Raw genomic sequence first — 16,393 nt, forward strand, 5'->3', positions numbered from 1 at the left:
CTGGTTTTGGTTCCTGTTGTTGTTAACTGGAATCTGGATTCGGATCTGTAGATATTCATCTGTAATCTCCTTAAGCAGCTTTGATTGTTTCAGATGGTTTCAAAACTTTCCCTGCAATTACTAAACAGCTAACCATTCATTTACCCCATTCACAAGCAAAAGAGAGAGTGTGTGCTACAGAGAAACAGATGCTGTCTCACTTGTTAGCTCTCTGTGAGCCACTTGCGCATCGGCTACCGTCTTTAGACTGCTCGTGATAGCTGTTCGTGTCCCTAGAGCGGTAGTGCCGTAGAAGGCAGACGGCTCGGGCTCATGAGGCCAGCGGGGTGGATCGAGGGGTGGAGTCGCTCCCGGTGTATATAGAGCAATTCCATGTTAGTCTGTGTGTGAGAGAGAGAGAGAGAGAGAGAGAGAGAGAGAGAGAGAGAGAGAGAGAGAGAGAGAGAGAGAGAGAGAGAGAGAGAGAGAGAGAGAGAGAGAGAGAGAGAGAGAGAGAGAGAGAGAGAGCGAGAGCCGCACGTCACCTAAAACAACTTTAATCCGAGCGTGAGAACGGAGGAAATCAAAACACAGGAATTCATTCACTGCATTGGTGCATGCATGGGGATTATTTGATTCACTAACTACAGGAAATGCCCATTTAGACTGCGGGAAAAAAGTCAAAGTCGGGATTCTTCTAAAAACCACTATAGCCTATTCCTACCTGTCAGAATGTTGAATGATTCTTAAAGTCCTAATGTCCGAGGTGTCTCAGTGCAGTAAACTTGAAGGGCGGGTTTGACTGTCTCCTTGCTAGGTACCCGTGTTGGATCGCGAAATTGTGTGTGACTCCGTTACCGAGTATTATCGGTGTGCGGGGCTTATTTCCACACTAGAGGCGCCGCCTTTGCTCTGAACACACACACACGCTCGCGCCATCAGGTGCCAGAGAGACACACACACTTCCGATTGAGCATTCGAGTAAAGGCAGATCAACGAAGATCACCCAGGACTTTACCCGGCACCGAGTTGGATTTATAAAGCAGATTTTTTCCCCCCTGTGGCAAGATGATGGATGCATGAGGGCGCGCGAGATCAATACACCTAATTAATCAATACCCTCTAAGCGCACGTGAAGATCAGCTCCGCTGGATGTGTATGACCGCATCTCTAGCACCAGGTGGTTTTTCAAGTGCGTGTTTCCAAGCGCGTGTCTGGCGTAATTGTGCGCATAAGGTGTTTTTGGAGACACAAAACAAGCGCAGAGCGACAATGTGCGTGCGGGATTAGTTTAAACTTTGGTTTGCGGCGGAATCGTCAGGATCTAGACTCTAAACTCGCGTCCCTGTACAGAAGAGACTACGTAGATCCCAGATGGGAGCTGATCAGGATTGAAGTGCTATTTAGTTCCCTTAAAGAAGAAGGGAAAAAACATTCCAGTCGGAGGAGATTACAAGTGCTTTTTTTTTCTCAAAGATCATTTGTTGTAACTCCTCTCCTTTTTGGATTTAAAACTCCTGCGCCTGCTTTGGTGCAACTGTTTGGCACCAGGAATTTCGTGTGTTTTATCGGAACTTGGGGAAACAGCAGTGATGTTTGCGTTGAAAGCAGTGGTGCTCTGTGCATTGCTCGGCGGGGCTGGGGCTCAGTCGTGCCCGTCTCAGTGCTCCTGCAGCGGGACAGCGGTGGACTGCCACGGGCAGAGTCTGCGGAGCGTGCCGCGGAACATTCCGCGCAACGCTGAGCGACTGTGAGTGCGCCGAAACACGCTACATTAACACAATTACAATGACCAGTAGTGCTTTACTATAGTAATAACAGTGTGCATGTATTATACATTTGGTCCACAAAATAATTCAAACAATTTGTAGCCTATTAATTCAACAAGGCTATCACTAAAGCACGACCAAATATCATTAATATATAGGCTAATGTTTATTAGTAATACGTAATATATAATATTATTTATTCGTGCCTGTCACACGTGAAATTGTACTGTTGTTAATTCTTTATGGATTATAATAAGCAACACAAATTATATATTAATATTATTCTGTTACTTACATGCTTTTTGAAGTACTGTCATCAGAAAAAAACCAGAGTGTCCTTTTCCATTCCACTCACGCATGTCTCTATCTGTCATTGACTGTCTTTCTGAAGTGGGATTCATTAATTAAACTGGCATGAAGTTTAAACACAACCTGCTCTGCCTTGAGACTGCAAGAGCTGTTGAGCCACCAAAAGATGCTGTTAAAATCCTGACTTTTACTTAATTATTAGAATTTTAATAATTCTTGGTCTATGCATTTTCCCCCTGTTTGAAACTACATATGCATTTAATTGGCTGGGTAACTACCTGTCATAAAGAAAAGCAGATTTGAAAGGCTACATGACGCCAACATGAATTGGTCAGGATTGCTGAACCCTGAGCAGAATTCAATTAGAAACCTGCTAATAATTCATCCACAGTATAGCACATATTTCACCAATGATAAAACACATCAAAGGATAGTGCATAATGATGATGCAGACGATTTAAGCTATCCAGCATGCTGCTGAACATGTGAAATTCATTGTAGCCAAGGCCAGTGTAATGAAGTAATCAGAATTTTTTTTTTCATAGCCTCATTTACCACTTAATGGCCTAAATTAGACTTCTTAATTAGGGATCTATACTTAAGTCATTATTCACAGTTTTACACCCTCTCTTCTTTCCACAGTGACCTGAATGCAAACAATCTGACTAAAATCACTAAAGCAGATTTCGCGGGACTGAGGCACCTCAGAGTTCTGTAAGTATTGAAGAACTAGTTTTTAGTTTTCTTGGTTTTGTTTTAAAAAAAAAAATGTTTTAAGTGTATTTTGCATGCATAATATAGATTTTATCTCCAAAAAACAAAAACAACTTACAAAAAATAAAAGTGCAAGTAAAAATGTTCCCTTCATCAGGCCCATTTAAATTTTAATATTAATGTGAATATTATCTAATTAAATTAAATTTAAAATGAAATATATATTTTAGATTTACTCCCATTATCCAGTAAGCACATTGGTCTACAATGTCCCATTATTAGATTAATGCCAGTGAACGCATCGTTATGCCAAATGCCATGACTTGTCACAAAACACATTGTTCTGAATTCCATTGGTAGTTAAACACTTGTAGTATACGCACCCATTGAGAGAACAAGTTTGAACGGTAAAGCTTAACGAGGCAGTGAGCCCATGATTGTCAAAAACACAAAGACAGCATTTATTCGGAAAATGATTGCGTTTTCGGAATGTGAAGTGTCTGTCGATATCTTTCTTTCTATCTTCCTCTCTGTCTCTGTGAGAGGTTGTGACAGAGCGGGAGATTTTGTGAATGTAAATGTAAGTGAGATGGAATGTGTGGGTGTGAATGTATGTGTTAGAGAGAGACATATAGAGAGCTCATGTAAGAACAGGTTTGCCCTCCCACTTGGAGGGTAGTATTTCAGTTGAAGACTTTCTCTCTGTGTCTGTCTTTCCTGTCCCTCATAGATGCATTCTTTTTTTTTTCAAACTCTGTCTGCCTCTCTCGCTTTTACTCTTAATTTTCTCTCTTGCTGGTACATAAGACTGAAATTACCTTTTTTATCAAACCTCAAACACTGCCAAAACATATTCTGATTTATTGATTGAGTGTTTTAATATACTTCAACTTAACATCAACTTATGTTAACCGACACTTCAAGACACCATAGACGTAAAACACTTTTACTTTCACCATGTCTCACACATTCAGTCAAACAGAACATTGTGACTTGAGCTGTGATTTTTCATGTAAGGTCAATTTCCAGCTATGTTGGATCTTGCAGCACAGAAGGGTTAAATAATGCATCAGTGAACCTTTGAATAATGTTATAAATTCCTATACTGCAAAAGTGTACATTTGAAAGTTCACCTGGGTATCTGTGATGCTGTAATGTACCATAAAAAGACGAAATGCAGTAACTGCGCCAAAGCTCGAACTAAGAAAAAAAATGAGTGTTGTATGATTGAATGATTTGATATGAATCTCCACACTCTTTTTTCTTTAAATCTGAGCGTATTTGAGCCAAACCTGTCTGTCACAGGACAGATCATAGTCTAAGAGACCTGATTTAAGCCAGTTCACTCATTTTTGACAGACATTTTGCTTTTGTAGGCCAGCATAGCTGAAGGAAATGGTGCAGTTATGTTGTTCATAGTCTAAGTATAGATGTTGTATTTAGACTGGGGTTGAAAGCTTTTATTTACGGTGGTTTTATAATGAGAGGAGGGTCTCAGATTGTGAGATATACTGTGAAATGGTGTTTGTGAAAACTATTTGTGGACATTGAAATGTAAAGTGCTCTCTATAAAAGAGCCAAGTATGCACAGACATAACTGTTTTAATCATTGAAATTCATGCAATGAGTGACTTATCTTTATTTCAGTCTCTCTCCTTCTCTTTCTTTTCTTAGGCAGCTAATGGAGAACAAGATCAGTTCTATTGAGAGAGGGGCATTTCAGGAGCTGAAAGAGCTGGAAAGACTGTGAGTGACTAACATACATACACACACACACACACACACACACACACACAAACACACGATATGCTGCACTGGCCGGTAGGGCTAAATGTCAGCAGTGCATTTGTGAGTTAACATTAACAGTGTGACCTACTGAGTACAATTTAATTGTAATATGGCATTACACAATCAAGTGTGTGTTTTCATATATTAATAGTGGATATTGTATGTTGTGGGCATGTGTGTGTGCGCGCATTGTGGTCAGGATTTGATGGAGCAACATTTTTGTCTGACAGCCAACCCAGCCTCAGGGGAACACACACATGCGCAACTAACTCTGGCACACACAGCCCTTTAAGAGAATGACACTGGAAGCTGGAATGGAAATGGGAATTACGCTCTTAAGGAACCCCCCCCCCCTCCCATCTTTTCTTTCAAGCTTTTACCCCCCAGCTATTCTCCATTTTCAAACCATATTCATTCTGATGGCCTTTATCTCTTTGTCACTGACTCAGACAAAAGTTTAGGTTTTGTCAGTTTCTTAAAGTGGTGCACTTGGTGTACTGCAGATCTTCCTTAATGCTATGTGTACATACTGTATATTATATGATATGAATATGAATTAATAATGAGCAGACGCTGAATAGAATTAGCATTTTCGAGCCATGGGTTCCCTCATGAAATCCGAATGTTTTTTTTTTTTTTTTTAACCAAGCAGCTTTCTATTTATGAGAACAATAAGGTCTGTGGTTAACAAGTTGCTATGGCTGTCTGGTTTGTCCCTTAAATCATTGTAGTTGCTGTACTGTTACTGTACGAAACTGACCTGGCGTTTCATACCTGAAATAAACCTCACATTTTGGTTTGTTGGTATAGCTTAAAGTATTTAGGTTGGTTCAGTGATGTTAAAAATTCAATATATTAATTAAATGTTACAACATGCATATTTTTTGGTTAACATTTCTTTCAGTGTAGAAACTTGTTAGCAACTTGTGCTTTTAAAGCACACAATCGGTTTGGAATTCATTTTTGAGGTATAAAACATTCTTTGACCCACTTTATATGAAGTGTCGTTAACTACTATGTACTAACATTTAAATTAATCATTTGATACAATGTACTTAGTGTGTACATACATGTTTTACATTACTTATATTTAAAGAAATACCTGCATGTAATTACATCTATAATTACATTGTTGACCCTACTCTTTAAACCATCCTTAAAGGGGTCATGAACTTTTTTTATTTTTTTATACTGTTGTCTGAGGTCAACTTATTACGTTCGGGTGGTTTTTACATTCAAAAACATCATAATGAATAGGTAATAGGCTATTTCTACCCTGGTTTTGAATCTCTCTCCTGGAACGCTCTGTTTTTATGGGCATGCTGCACTGAAGACTTAGAAGGAAACCCCTACTGATATGATTGGATAACCGTTTTGCATAATAATGAGTTTCGGCTCCCTCGCGCAATAGGTCTTTATCAAACAAGGATTTATCTCTTATCCACCCGCAATTAATATGAATGTTATATATTATTACTTGGCCCGCCCGATCGTGGATATATCCACGAACCGCGCATCACTAACACACACACACACACACACACACACACACACACACACACACACACACACACACACACACGCCAAGTACGTGCATCAGCAAAACTTCACTGCAGACAAATCAGCATGTTCAAAAAATCCGCAAAATAATCATTAGATATAAGCGATCTGTTACAATGCAATACTATCACATATAAAAGACGTCTCGGTTACGTATGTAACCATGGTTCCCTGAGAACAGGGAACAAGACGCTGCGTCTCATTGCCATGCCTCAGGGCCTGCCTGCCAAAAAGTCCCTTCAGATGAAAAGGCGGTGTCACTTATGTGAGTAAAAAAAATTCCCTTTCAAAAGGGAACTCGCGCTGCGTCAGAAAGACGCTACGGGTAACGCCTCCAGCGTGACAGGTGTCTGAGCGACATATACTTCCTGGTCGCACCTTGATGACATCATAGGCTGTTGCCGGTCAATAGGATTGCCGTGATTCGATAGTAGCTCAGACACCTGTCACGCTGGAGGCGTTCCCCGTAGCGTCTTTCTGACGCAGCGCGAGTTCCCTTTCGAAAGGGAACATTTTTTACTCACATAAGTGTTGCACCATTCCTGTCGGATCCAATATAGAAGGCACATCATTGGGTTTTAATCTCAATCTGTCTGCAAATCCAGTCTTGACCTGTGTCTTGTTTACTTATTTTCTTGGTGAAATGAAGCGAACAAGCATGCAACGTCTTACCCACGTGAGCTGGATCTTCATTAAAAATAAAGTTCAACCACACATTCCTAATATTAGAATCCGAAGGAAGCTTATGCAGCAACTGTGTTCTTCCACAACCAGGTACAGTGCAATATCTTGCTATCTTCGGCATATTTGGCAGCGCGATCCGTTTAGCTCCACGAGTCGGTGGGCGGGGCTACAGAATTAGACGTACTCCATTCCTCTGTTGAGGCGGCGTTTCACCACACAATGACATCATGGGTTGGCATATTCTGAGATCGAGCGTTTGTTGGGGCTGGTGTCAATAAAAGCTTTTCTTTGACTAACAAGGAAGTTTTCAGCTCCGAAACTTACAGGATATTCTTATATCACAATGAACGTTTATATATCAAAGGCTGAATGAAAAGTGAATTTCTCAATTCATGACCCCTTTAAACCTAACCATTCCACAAACCTGTCTCTAACCATAACCATATACAACCTAGGTAGCAGCAAAAGTGTTTTGCAATACAGTATAGTAACACAATAATACACAGTACTATACAGTTTTGTAATGTAAGACATTTAATATAAAGTGGGATCATATTCTCTTCAAATAATGTTCTTTACTGATCTTATTTTATTCATATATTGTGAATTTTTACTTAGTAACTATTTCCATTTCTCACGTCCTTCACTCCTGCCTCACTCACATCGACAGCAAAAGTGGGAACTATGTCAGGCTGCTATTTATTGACTATAGCTCAGCCTTTAACACCATAGTTCCCATTAAGCTAACACACAAACTCCTGGATCTAGGCCTGAATTCTTCTCTCTGCCTCTGGATTGAAGATTTCCTCACTGGCAGACCCCAGGCGGTGAGAGTAGGCCAGTTCACCTCCACCTCCATCACCCTGAGTGTTGGAGCTCCACAGGGCTGTGTGCTGAGTCCCCTGCTCTACTCTCTCTACACCCATGACTGTTTGTCCACACACAGCTCCACCTCGATCATCAAGTTTGCTGATGATACTGTTGTCCTGGGTCTCATCTCCAACAACAATGAGACGGCATACTTGGACGAAGTGGAGCAACTGACATCATGGTGCCAGGACAACTGTCTCTCTCTGAATGTTAACAAGACCAAAGAACTGATTGTGGACTTCAGGAAGAGACAGCATCGGTCATACTCCCCTCTCATGATCAGCGGGACACCGGTAGAGAGAGTGAGCAGCTTCAAATACCTGGGTGTGAACATCTCCGAGGATCTGACCTGGACTACACACATCCAGACACAGGTGAAAAAAGCCAGGCAAAGACTGTACCACCTGCGCCAGCTGAGGAAATTCAGGGTTTCACCAGCCATCCTGAAAACTTTCTATCGAGGGGCGATAGAAAGTGTCCTGACTCAGTGCATCACAGCGTGGTACGGGAACAGCACCAGTCACGACTGCAAAGCCCTGCAAAGAGTGGTGCGCTTATCCGAGCGCATCTCAGGCTCAGCTCTCCCGTCTCTGCAGGACATCTACACCAAACGCTGCAGAGGTAGAGCTACTAAAATCATCAGAGACATTAATCACCCTGCAAACTCTCACTTCACCCTGCTGCCATCTGGTAAGCGCTTCCGTAGCCTGATGGCAAAGACTGAAAGACTCAGGAGGAGTTTCTTCCCCCAGGCCATCAGACTCCTGAACTCAGTCACGTGACTCACTTCACCCCCGCACACACATAAACATACAGTCTTTTAACATTAACATCCACATACTGCAATTGCACTGCACTTTACGTCCCTATTGTTACTGCGTAACAACCTGTAATAAACCTTGCACATTATACTTCTTTATATATACATATTATATATTTTATGTTAACCACTTATTTTTAAGTCTACAGTTTATCTCACTTATCATATCCACATATTTTTTATATTTTTATTTTTATCTTATTTCCTATTTTTATCTTTTACTTGATTTATTTATAATTCTACTTATGTTAATACTTTTTATTCTAATTTTATTCTATTTCTATTTAATTTCTTGTAACTGTTATTTGCACTGTCCATGGAGCGGACCTGTTTACATTTCACTGCCAGTTGTATATTGTGTATATAACTGTGTATGTGACAAATAAAACTCTTGAATCTTGAATCTTGAATCTTGAACTGCACACTGCACTGCAATTAATTTTAATCATAAATTCTAAAAACCCATTTGAAGTTCCCAACGGAACCCAGTGCGAATTAGCAATTAATAATGGATTGCAATTAATAAAGATTATTGTGCAGTAAAAGTAATGCATTATACAATGCACGAAGGCTATGCTGATCTTAAATTCCCCACAAAACCACATTTCTCTCCTGAGAGGAGCTTAAACTCTAATCTATGCTATTGCACGATTACTGTCTAGATTCTGATTGTAGAATCAGTATTTAATTCAAGATGATTGACTGTCAATTACCCTCTCTTAATAGTGACTGGCAGATGTTCTGTTTACATGCACAATCACATTAGAGCTGACATTTAGAGCTGCGCCACGTGAGGCTCAGTCAATCACCTGCCCAATGCTATCCTATTTTTCTACTAGTCATTACCTTTTAATTTGGTGGGGAAATGTTTAATGACTGCAACCAACCCAGCTGAACCACAAATGGCTGATGCCAACTCGGCTCTGTGAGAGACATATAATTCACTCACAAGTATGATAACTTTAGTGTTATAAAGGATTTGTATTAGCTGCGTGTGGCTCTGAATGCTAACTAGCGAAAGGGTCAATGACATTAACCGTGGATGTGGCTTTGTGCGGTAACATATAGCTCATAAAGCAGAGTACAGCTAACTGGTAATAGCTTGTAATAATAGCAAACTTGCTTTCGGCATAAATTTTGCAGTGTTGGCATAACTGAAGGGTTAGGCGGGCGAATGGTGGCGATGAATAGCTCTTTATAGTGATAAGTGTAGGGATAGAGGAGCTAGCGGTAGTGCTGAATAGCACAGCTAAAGTCAGTGTGTAAGATCAGTCCCACTGTGCCGGTACAAAAGCAGGAGTCTAATGCTGGAGGGTGACTGCATAGCTGAGAGGATTAGAACGCACAGGCATTATAATGCCCTTACCAAAGGCCCTTCATAAATATGTGTGAGAGAGAGTGTGTGTGTATGCGTATTGGGGATGCATATAGGTATTGGGTGTGACGACCTCCTGTAGGGAGGAAAAGTGGAGACTCTGTTCCACGTATGACCCCCCCTTTCTTGACACACACACATACGCACAAACACCCTTCGTCACGGCTTGCTAGTCATGAGCAATGCAGTCAGGTAAAGTAAGCCTATGGAGAAGGACTTGAGCAAACGAGCAAGATCCTTTTTTCCTGCTTGTTTTTGCAGTTCTTTTTCCTCCAATCTTTGTTTTGTTTTCTTCTTTTTTTATTTTCAGTCACACAGTTTTTGGTTGAACTGTCCATTTAGACAGGAATAGCAGTGTAATTGAAGCGTTTTTTTTTGTTTTTACGTGGCATTACGTTTTTAAATCTAAAATACTGTAGTTTATACCACAAACCTGGGTGAAAAACTTTGATAATGATGTTGTTGTCTCCATGAACAGCTGTTCAGAGAACTTGAGTTGAGTTGGGAAAACACTGACTCAGAATATCTGCCGATCCACAACTGATAATTTCACAGAAATAACTCAAAAATCAAAGATGAATATACAGTTCTGCTTGTGGGTATCAAAATAACTTGTGATTCAACTATCTTTCGTAGATTGAATACAACTAATGTGGAAAACGTTGTAAACAATTATTTCGTCATCAAAAGCGCTCATTGTATCAGCCCGGTACCAGACTTTGTTTCCATCTAGACTGATAAAAGGCTGCGTACCTATAAGGAAGTTGCACAGATTCAGCCAATCAGATTAGCGCTTGCCAAATGAAGACAGTGCTTTCCAATTTTGTGTGCAATATGCATCAGGCTGTCAGCGTACAGACTTTAGGCGGCCTGTCTGAGCCAACTGATTTCTAAACTAAGCCATCAACTTATGTTGTGCTATAGGTAATTGATCGCGGATCATGTCTGTTGACGCTACAGTAGCTGTGTGTATCTTCACACTAACTTTCAATTCATTCTTTCCTCTGTTCAGTCTTGTTGCCTGTTTTTTGGCAAGTCATCTCACTTTATAGCCCTCCTTGGAAATGACTGAGTGCATGTCTGTGTGTGACAGAGTCTGGCTATGTGCATTTCTATCTGTGAGTGTGTATGTCTGTGTGTACTCATCTATTTTAAGGGTCGATCTTATTCGCTTTAAGCACCGTGTGTCTTTGTGTGTTTCTGCAGCGGGGTCCTCAGGGAAGGCTGTCCTCTGTGCCTGAGTGAAACACGTGGGCATTTCTGGAGTGTGCAGCACTGTGTGCCTCGTTATTATTTCATCATTCATTAAATATTCAAATGGAATGATGTAACCCCAGAAGCTCAACGATGATGTCATCGGCTGCGATGTTTGAGTGTGCGAGTGTTTGCGAGAGTGTGTCAGAGAAAGTGAGGGCGTAAAACAGAGGGAGAGTGAGAGCTTGATGGTTTCGTACTTTGTGCAGGCAGAGTTCACTTTAGAACTTCAGCTTGTGTGATTGATGTGTGGTAAATCTTGCATGCTGACGTCAGAGTGAAAGAATTGATCGGGTTTTTGTATTATTTTAACGTTCTCCTTTTATCAGCAGGCTTCATAATGTCATTGTAGTAGTTCTCAAAACTCGGATGCTTAATAGGCCTCTCTGAGCGATCTGTATTCTGGTTTTACAAACATTATTGATTAATCTCAAGCCTCATTAATCTAATGCACAGACAGCAGTGGCGCCAGTCTTCATTAATATGCGCACTGGGTATTATATATGTGCTGATTGTCATGCATAATGTCTGTTATACATGCACTAGTCTGCAATATTACTCAGTTTTAATAATATGTCAGAACATTTTGAGCAAAAGCGGGTGAGAAATTAATTTTTATCACTGAATTGTCGCTGAAAAAAGCATCATGGCCTTTCATGATGTGTGTGCATATGTGTTTGTGTGTGTGTGTGTGTGTGTGTATTTGCACTGTAAGTTCCTTCGCTCCACTTTGTGTGAGACGCTCTGTTTGTTTTTCCCACATCTGTTTTTCCGGGCTGTTCTTTGTCTGCGTGTGTTTGCTAGATGCCCCCACACACTGACAGTGTCTGCCAGCCACACACACACACACACACACACACACACACACACACACACACACACACACACACACACACACACACACACACACACACACACACACACACACACACACACACAGTCAAGGCTCAAGTTGACGACTGGCAGGCCAGAATTAAAATATTTTATAACATTAAATGTTATTTGAGCACAACATAGTCTTCTGTAGAATATATTCATAATATTTATTGTGTTCATATTTTTCTGATGTTTTCTATAATACGTCACTGGGGTGCATTATTCTAGTTGTTTCAGAACTTGATAAATCCAGTAGGTTTTGCAAAGCTGAAATCCACCCATGTTATTTCAGACTTTCTGCAAACAGTTTAAGGTCTGATACACATCATATATTGTTTCTGGTGCCTCACAGTCATTGAATTTTGCTCTTGTGAATGTACATAAACTGCACCCCTGTGTGTTTTGTGTGATTTCATGTTGCTGCGTGTGTCTGTGTTTGCAGGCGTCTCAACAGGAATAATCTTCAGGTTCTTCCGGAGTTGCTGTTTCTGGGCACGACTAAACTCTTCAGACTGTGAGTCCTTTATCTTTTAGCCCCTCTCTTTCCTCTCCCTGTTTTTTTTCTCACCCCCCTTCTTTCTCTTTGTCTCCTCTTCGCAATTTCTCTCTTTATTCCTCTTTTGTTGCCTTTTTTTAATGGGACTTTTGACTCTTTTCAAAAGTTTATTAATTAATGTAGATTTTTACAAATGTATTTACTTGTTTTAGGTACATTATATTGCTTTTCCTTTTTGCTGTGCTATAGTTGGATTCAAGATCTTTTTTGGATCCAAGATGACTTTTTAATACATTTAAATGTCCCTATTTGGTTTCCTTAATGTTCTACTTGATTTGTAAATTTGGGTTTAATACATTTTATTAATACCAAAAGATAGTGACATTAAATTACAGCATAAACATCTTGGGATCTGTGTTCCTAATCTTGCTCATTACTCCCAGACCGGAGTGTATGTGTGTGTACGTGTGTGTGCTTATAATTGAGTTATGCAGGACATCTAGGGATCAGCAGTAAGGGAGGTTCAGACCATGAACAGACTAAATTGAGTTAAAAGGAGATACACGCTTAAACATCTGCTGCTCAGAGAGAGCGAGAGGAAGGATAGTGAGCGCTAACAGCTTTACCAGGAAAAACAACATTCTAACGGACTTTGCAGGAGGTTGATGGAGGAAATGTCTGTGTGTGTGTGTGTGTGTGTGTGTGTGTGTGTGTGTGCTTGTGTGTGTGTGCTGCTGCACATATTGCTCATGTTTCTGCCAGCATACAGCCACTGTTCATGTTCTAGACATGGTATGGTTGTGTGTGTGGTCTCCTAAAAATACACAGTGAACTTTAGGCTCAACTATCAGGTGTGTGTGTGTGTGTTTGTGAGACTTAAAGTATAATGTTGGGCTCAAAATCAAGTCTTAAAGAAAGGCATCCTTTACTTATTTTTCTTCATCAGTGTTGTGTGTGTGTGTGTGTGTGTGTGTGTGTAGGGGTAAAGTTTTGCCTACATTGTGGGGACCAAATGTCCCCTCAGGGATAATAAAACCTGAAATCAGCTACATTGGGGGACCAGGCAATGGAAAATGGCATAATAAACACCTAAATAATAAACCTAAATAAAATGTTAAAATGCAGAATGGTTTGTGTGTGAAAAGTGAGAAAAGTGTGTGTGCAGGCACATATGGGGTTTTATGATTCTTAGGGAGGATTTTTCTGTTCTGTCTGTCAATTCAATTTCAACAAGATGGTAGCAGGTGTGGGGACAGAAAAAAAGACAATGAAGAAAAGAGAGGAAGCACTGCTAGTGTATAATACTTTCTGATAGTATTATTTGATTTGATGTCACACACACACACACACACACACACACACACACACACACACACACACACACACACACACACACACACACACACACGCATACACACACACACACACACACACACACACACACACACAGTGTTCACTCCTCATTAGATTATCTCTGCTCGTCTACATCTGTGGCTAACATGTGCAGCTTTTATCTGCCTGCTTCTTTCATCACTCTGTCTATCTCGTTTTGCTTTATTTTGCTTCTTTTCCTGTTCTCTCATACCTTATTTCTTTTATGCTGCTTTAATCTTTCTTTCTTTCTTTCTTTCTTTCTTTCTTTCTTTCTTTCTTTCTTTCTTTCTTTCTTTCTTTCTTTCTTTCTTTCTTTCTTTCTTTCTTTCTTTCTTTCTTTCTTTCTTTCTTTCTTTCTTTCTTTCTTCGGGTCTGGTCGCTGTGCGTCCTCTCCCTCTGCCCCTCTGATCAGGTTTGACGTTAATGTGTCTGGATGGAGTGTGTGTGATTTTTTTTTTTTTTGGAGGGGGATGGTCTGGTAGCGGGTGACAGAACCTTCTAGAGGTTGTTTTGTTCATCTTGCCGGGTGCCCTAGTGACCCCGGCTTCTGCTGTACGTGTGTGTGCGCGTATATGTTTGTGTGTGTGTCTGTGTGAATATGAGTTATGGTTACACACATACGGCCGCTGCCACAGTAGCGGCTGAAGTATTTCTGCCTTTTGTCTCCTCAGAGGCCGGGCCTGTTTGAAAACCTTTGAATAACATTGGTTATGTTGGAGAGAACGTTCAGATAACATTTCTCACGGACAGCAGGTCGGTCACAGCTGTGTCTGTTTGGATAGAGAGAAAGTGGGAAAGAAAGAAGAAAGGGACTTGAAGGGGAGGGAAAGAAAGTGAAATGAGAAGGCATGAAGGCAGAGAGAGAGTGAGAGAGAGAGAGATTGGTCCGATTTTTGAGTCCATTAAAAAGTCTGTAAAAACTCAACAGTAGTTTGAAAATGAGAGTAGCATGCCAATAAAAAAACAAATGAAGTGAGAAAAAAACATAGAAAGAGAGAGAATTTTGATTACAGTAGATGATAGCCCAATATTTAAGGAAAGACACAAGTGAATAGGGTAAAAAATGTATAACTAACAGGTATCACTATACTTTCCCAGGTGACTAATCAGAGTACATTAAGACAATTGTGTTTTGTATTGCAAGTTTTCTGAAATACATTTGCAAAAAATAAATGTTCACTGTTTTAGGAATAAAATGTTATGTAAATCAGGCAAGATATACAGTCAAATCAAGATGTATTCAGACACCTTCAACATTTTCTCATATAAAATATGACAAAAACTCACAGTTAAATTGTGTCAGAAAAAAATGTATCTTGATAATATCAGATAACTTTGATAGAAAGATATGTAATGGATTACAATAAATCAATCAGCTGTCAGTTGTTAAATTTAAGTACACAATGAGATAATACCAATTTAGGTCAACCAATTACCAAGCAATGCTTAATTTTGTTCAGTCTGTGGTGTAAAAGGTCCCATTAGCAATTAAAGAAAAAACACTTAAGCAAAACATGGTCAGGAAAAAGTGCCACATTTTTATCGGTTTTACTTATAGTCCACTGTATGAAGAATTTTTGGGTGTAATATTTCACAGTTTACTTTATTGTTTCTTTATTGTTTGAAATCTAAAACTGAAAACAATTGAAATCTACAGACACAAATATATAAAGTGTAATATACTTTATATACTTAAATAAAGTGCCTGTGGTGTCTTGTCTTACTGTAATTTTGTAGATGCTGGGGTGGGTGGGGGTTTGGGTCATTACTTGTTTGTTTTCTGTTCTGAATCAAGCTGCTGCGAACATATCTGTTGGTGCGAATGCCCGCTCATAGTTGCTACGGTTACTGTTGTCATGTCATGTAGCCATCATCCCTCATCCAGTAACCATTAGTGCCGTTTCACACTGTGCGAAGCAACTTTCTAAGTGTGTTTGTGGGTGTTTCTGACCACCGAAGGAATTTCTTCAGTTGTGACGTCTGTGCGTGGCTTTTATTTAGGCTGTCACTGGTTATTAAGTCAAATCAAATGCATTACAATGGTAATTATCTGTGTTAGTTGTTTGTGCATAATTAAAAATACAGATATTGATCAATATTCTTAAAGGGTTAGTTCACCCAAAAATGAAAATTCTGTCATTAATTACTCACCCTCACGTCGTTCGAGACCCGTAAGACCTCCGTTCATATTCGGAACACAAATGAAGATATTTTTGTTGAAAGCTGATGGCTCTGAAAGGCTTCAGACAGGCCTCCATTGGCATTCAGTACACTTATACTCCCAAGACGGATAAAAGGCACTCAGAACATCGTTACAAAGTCCATCTCACCACAGTGACTCTACAATAATCTTACAATGCGACGACAATAGTTTTTGTGCGCAAAAAAAATCAAAATAACACCTTTTTCCAACTTGTTACTGCCTTCCGTGTGTGCCTCCACGACGCATGCGCGAGAATATGACGCAGATCCGGCGTTCGGACAGATGACCCAGAAGTGATTTGTTTACAATCAGAGGAAGACGC

The 16,393-nt window shown here is 40.1% G+C and overlaps 1 protein-coding gene across 4 annotated transcripts in view; it reads left to right on the forward strand.

Annotated features, from left to right (window-relative positions):
- Positions 1-388: 388 nt before the first annotated feature.
- Positions 389-16,393, forward strand: part of slit2 (slit homolog 2) — a 96,554-nt gene continuing 80,549 nt past the window's right edge. For all 4 annotated transcript variants that reach the window (XM_079811779.1, XM_079811781.1, XM_079811780.1 and 1 more), the window contains exons 1-4: positions 389-1,729; positions 2,700-2,771; positions 4,446-4,517; positions 12,441-12,512. In XM_079811779.1, coding sequence (XP_079667905.1) covers positions 1,572-1,729; positions 2,700-2,771; positions 4,446-4,517; positions 12,441-12,512 — 374 coding nt within the window. In that variant the 5' untranslated portion in view covers positions 389-1,571. The remainder of the gene's footprint in view (positions 1,730-2,699; positions 2,772-4,445; positions 4,518-12,440; positions 12,513-16,393) is intronic.

This window comes from Gobio gobio (genome assembly GCF_949357685.1).
Source record: "Gobio gobio genome assembly, chromosome: 3".
Taxonomy (NCBI): domain Eukaryota; kingdom Metazoa; phylum Chordata; class Actinopteri; order Cypriniformes; family Gobionidae; genus Gobio; species Gobio gobio.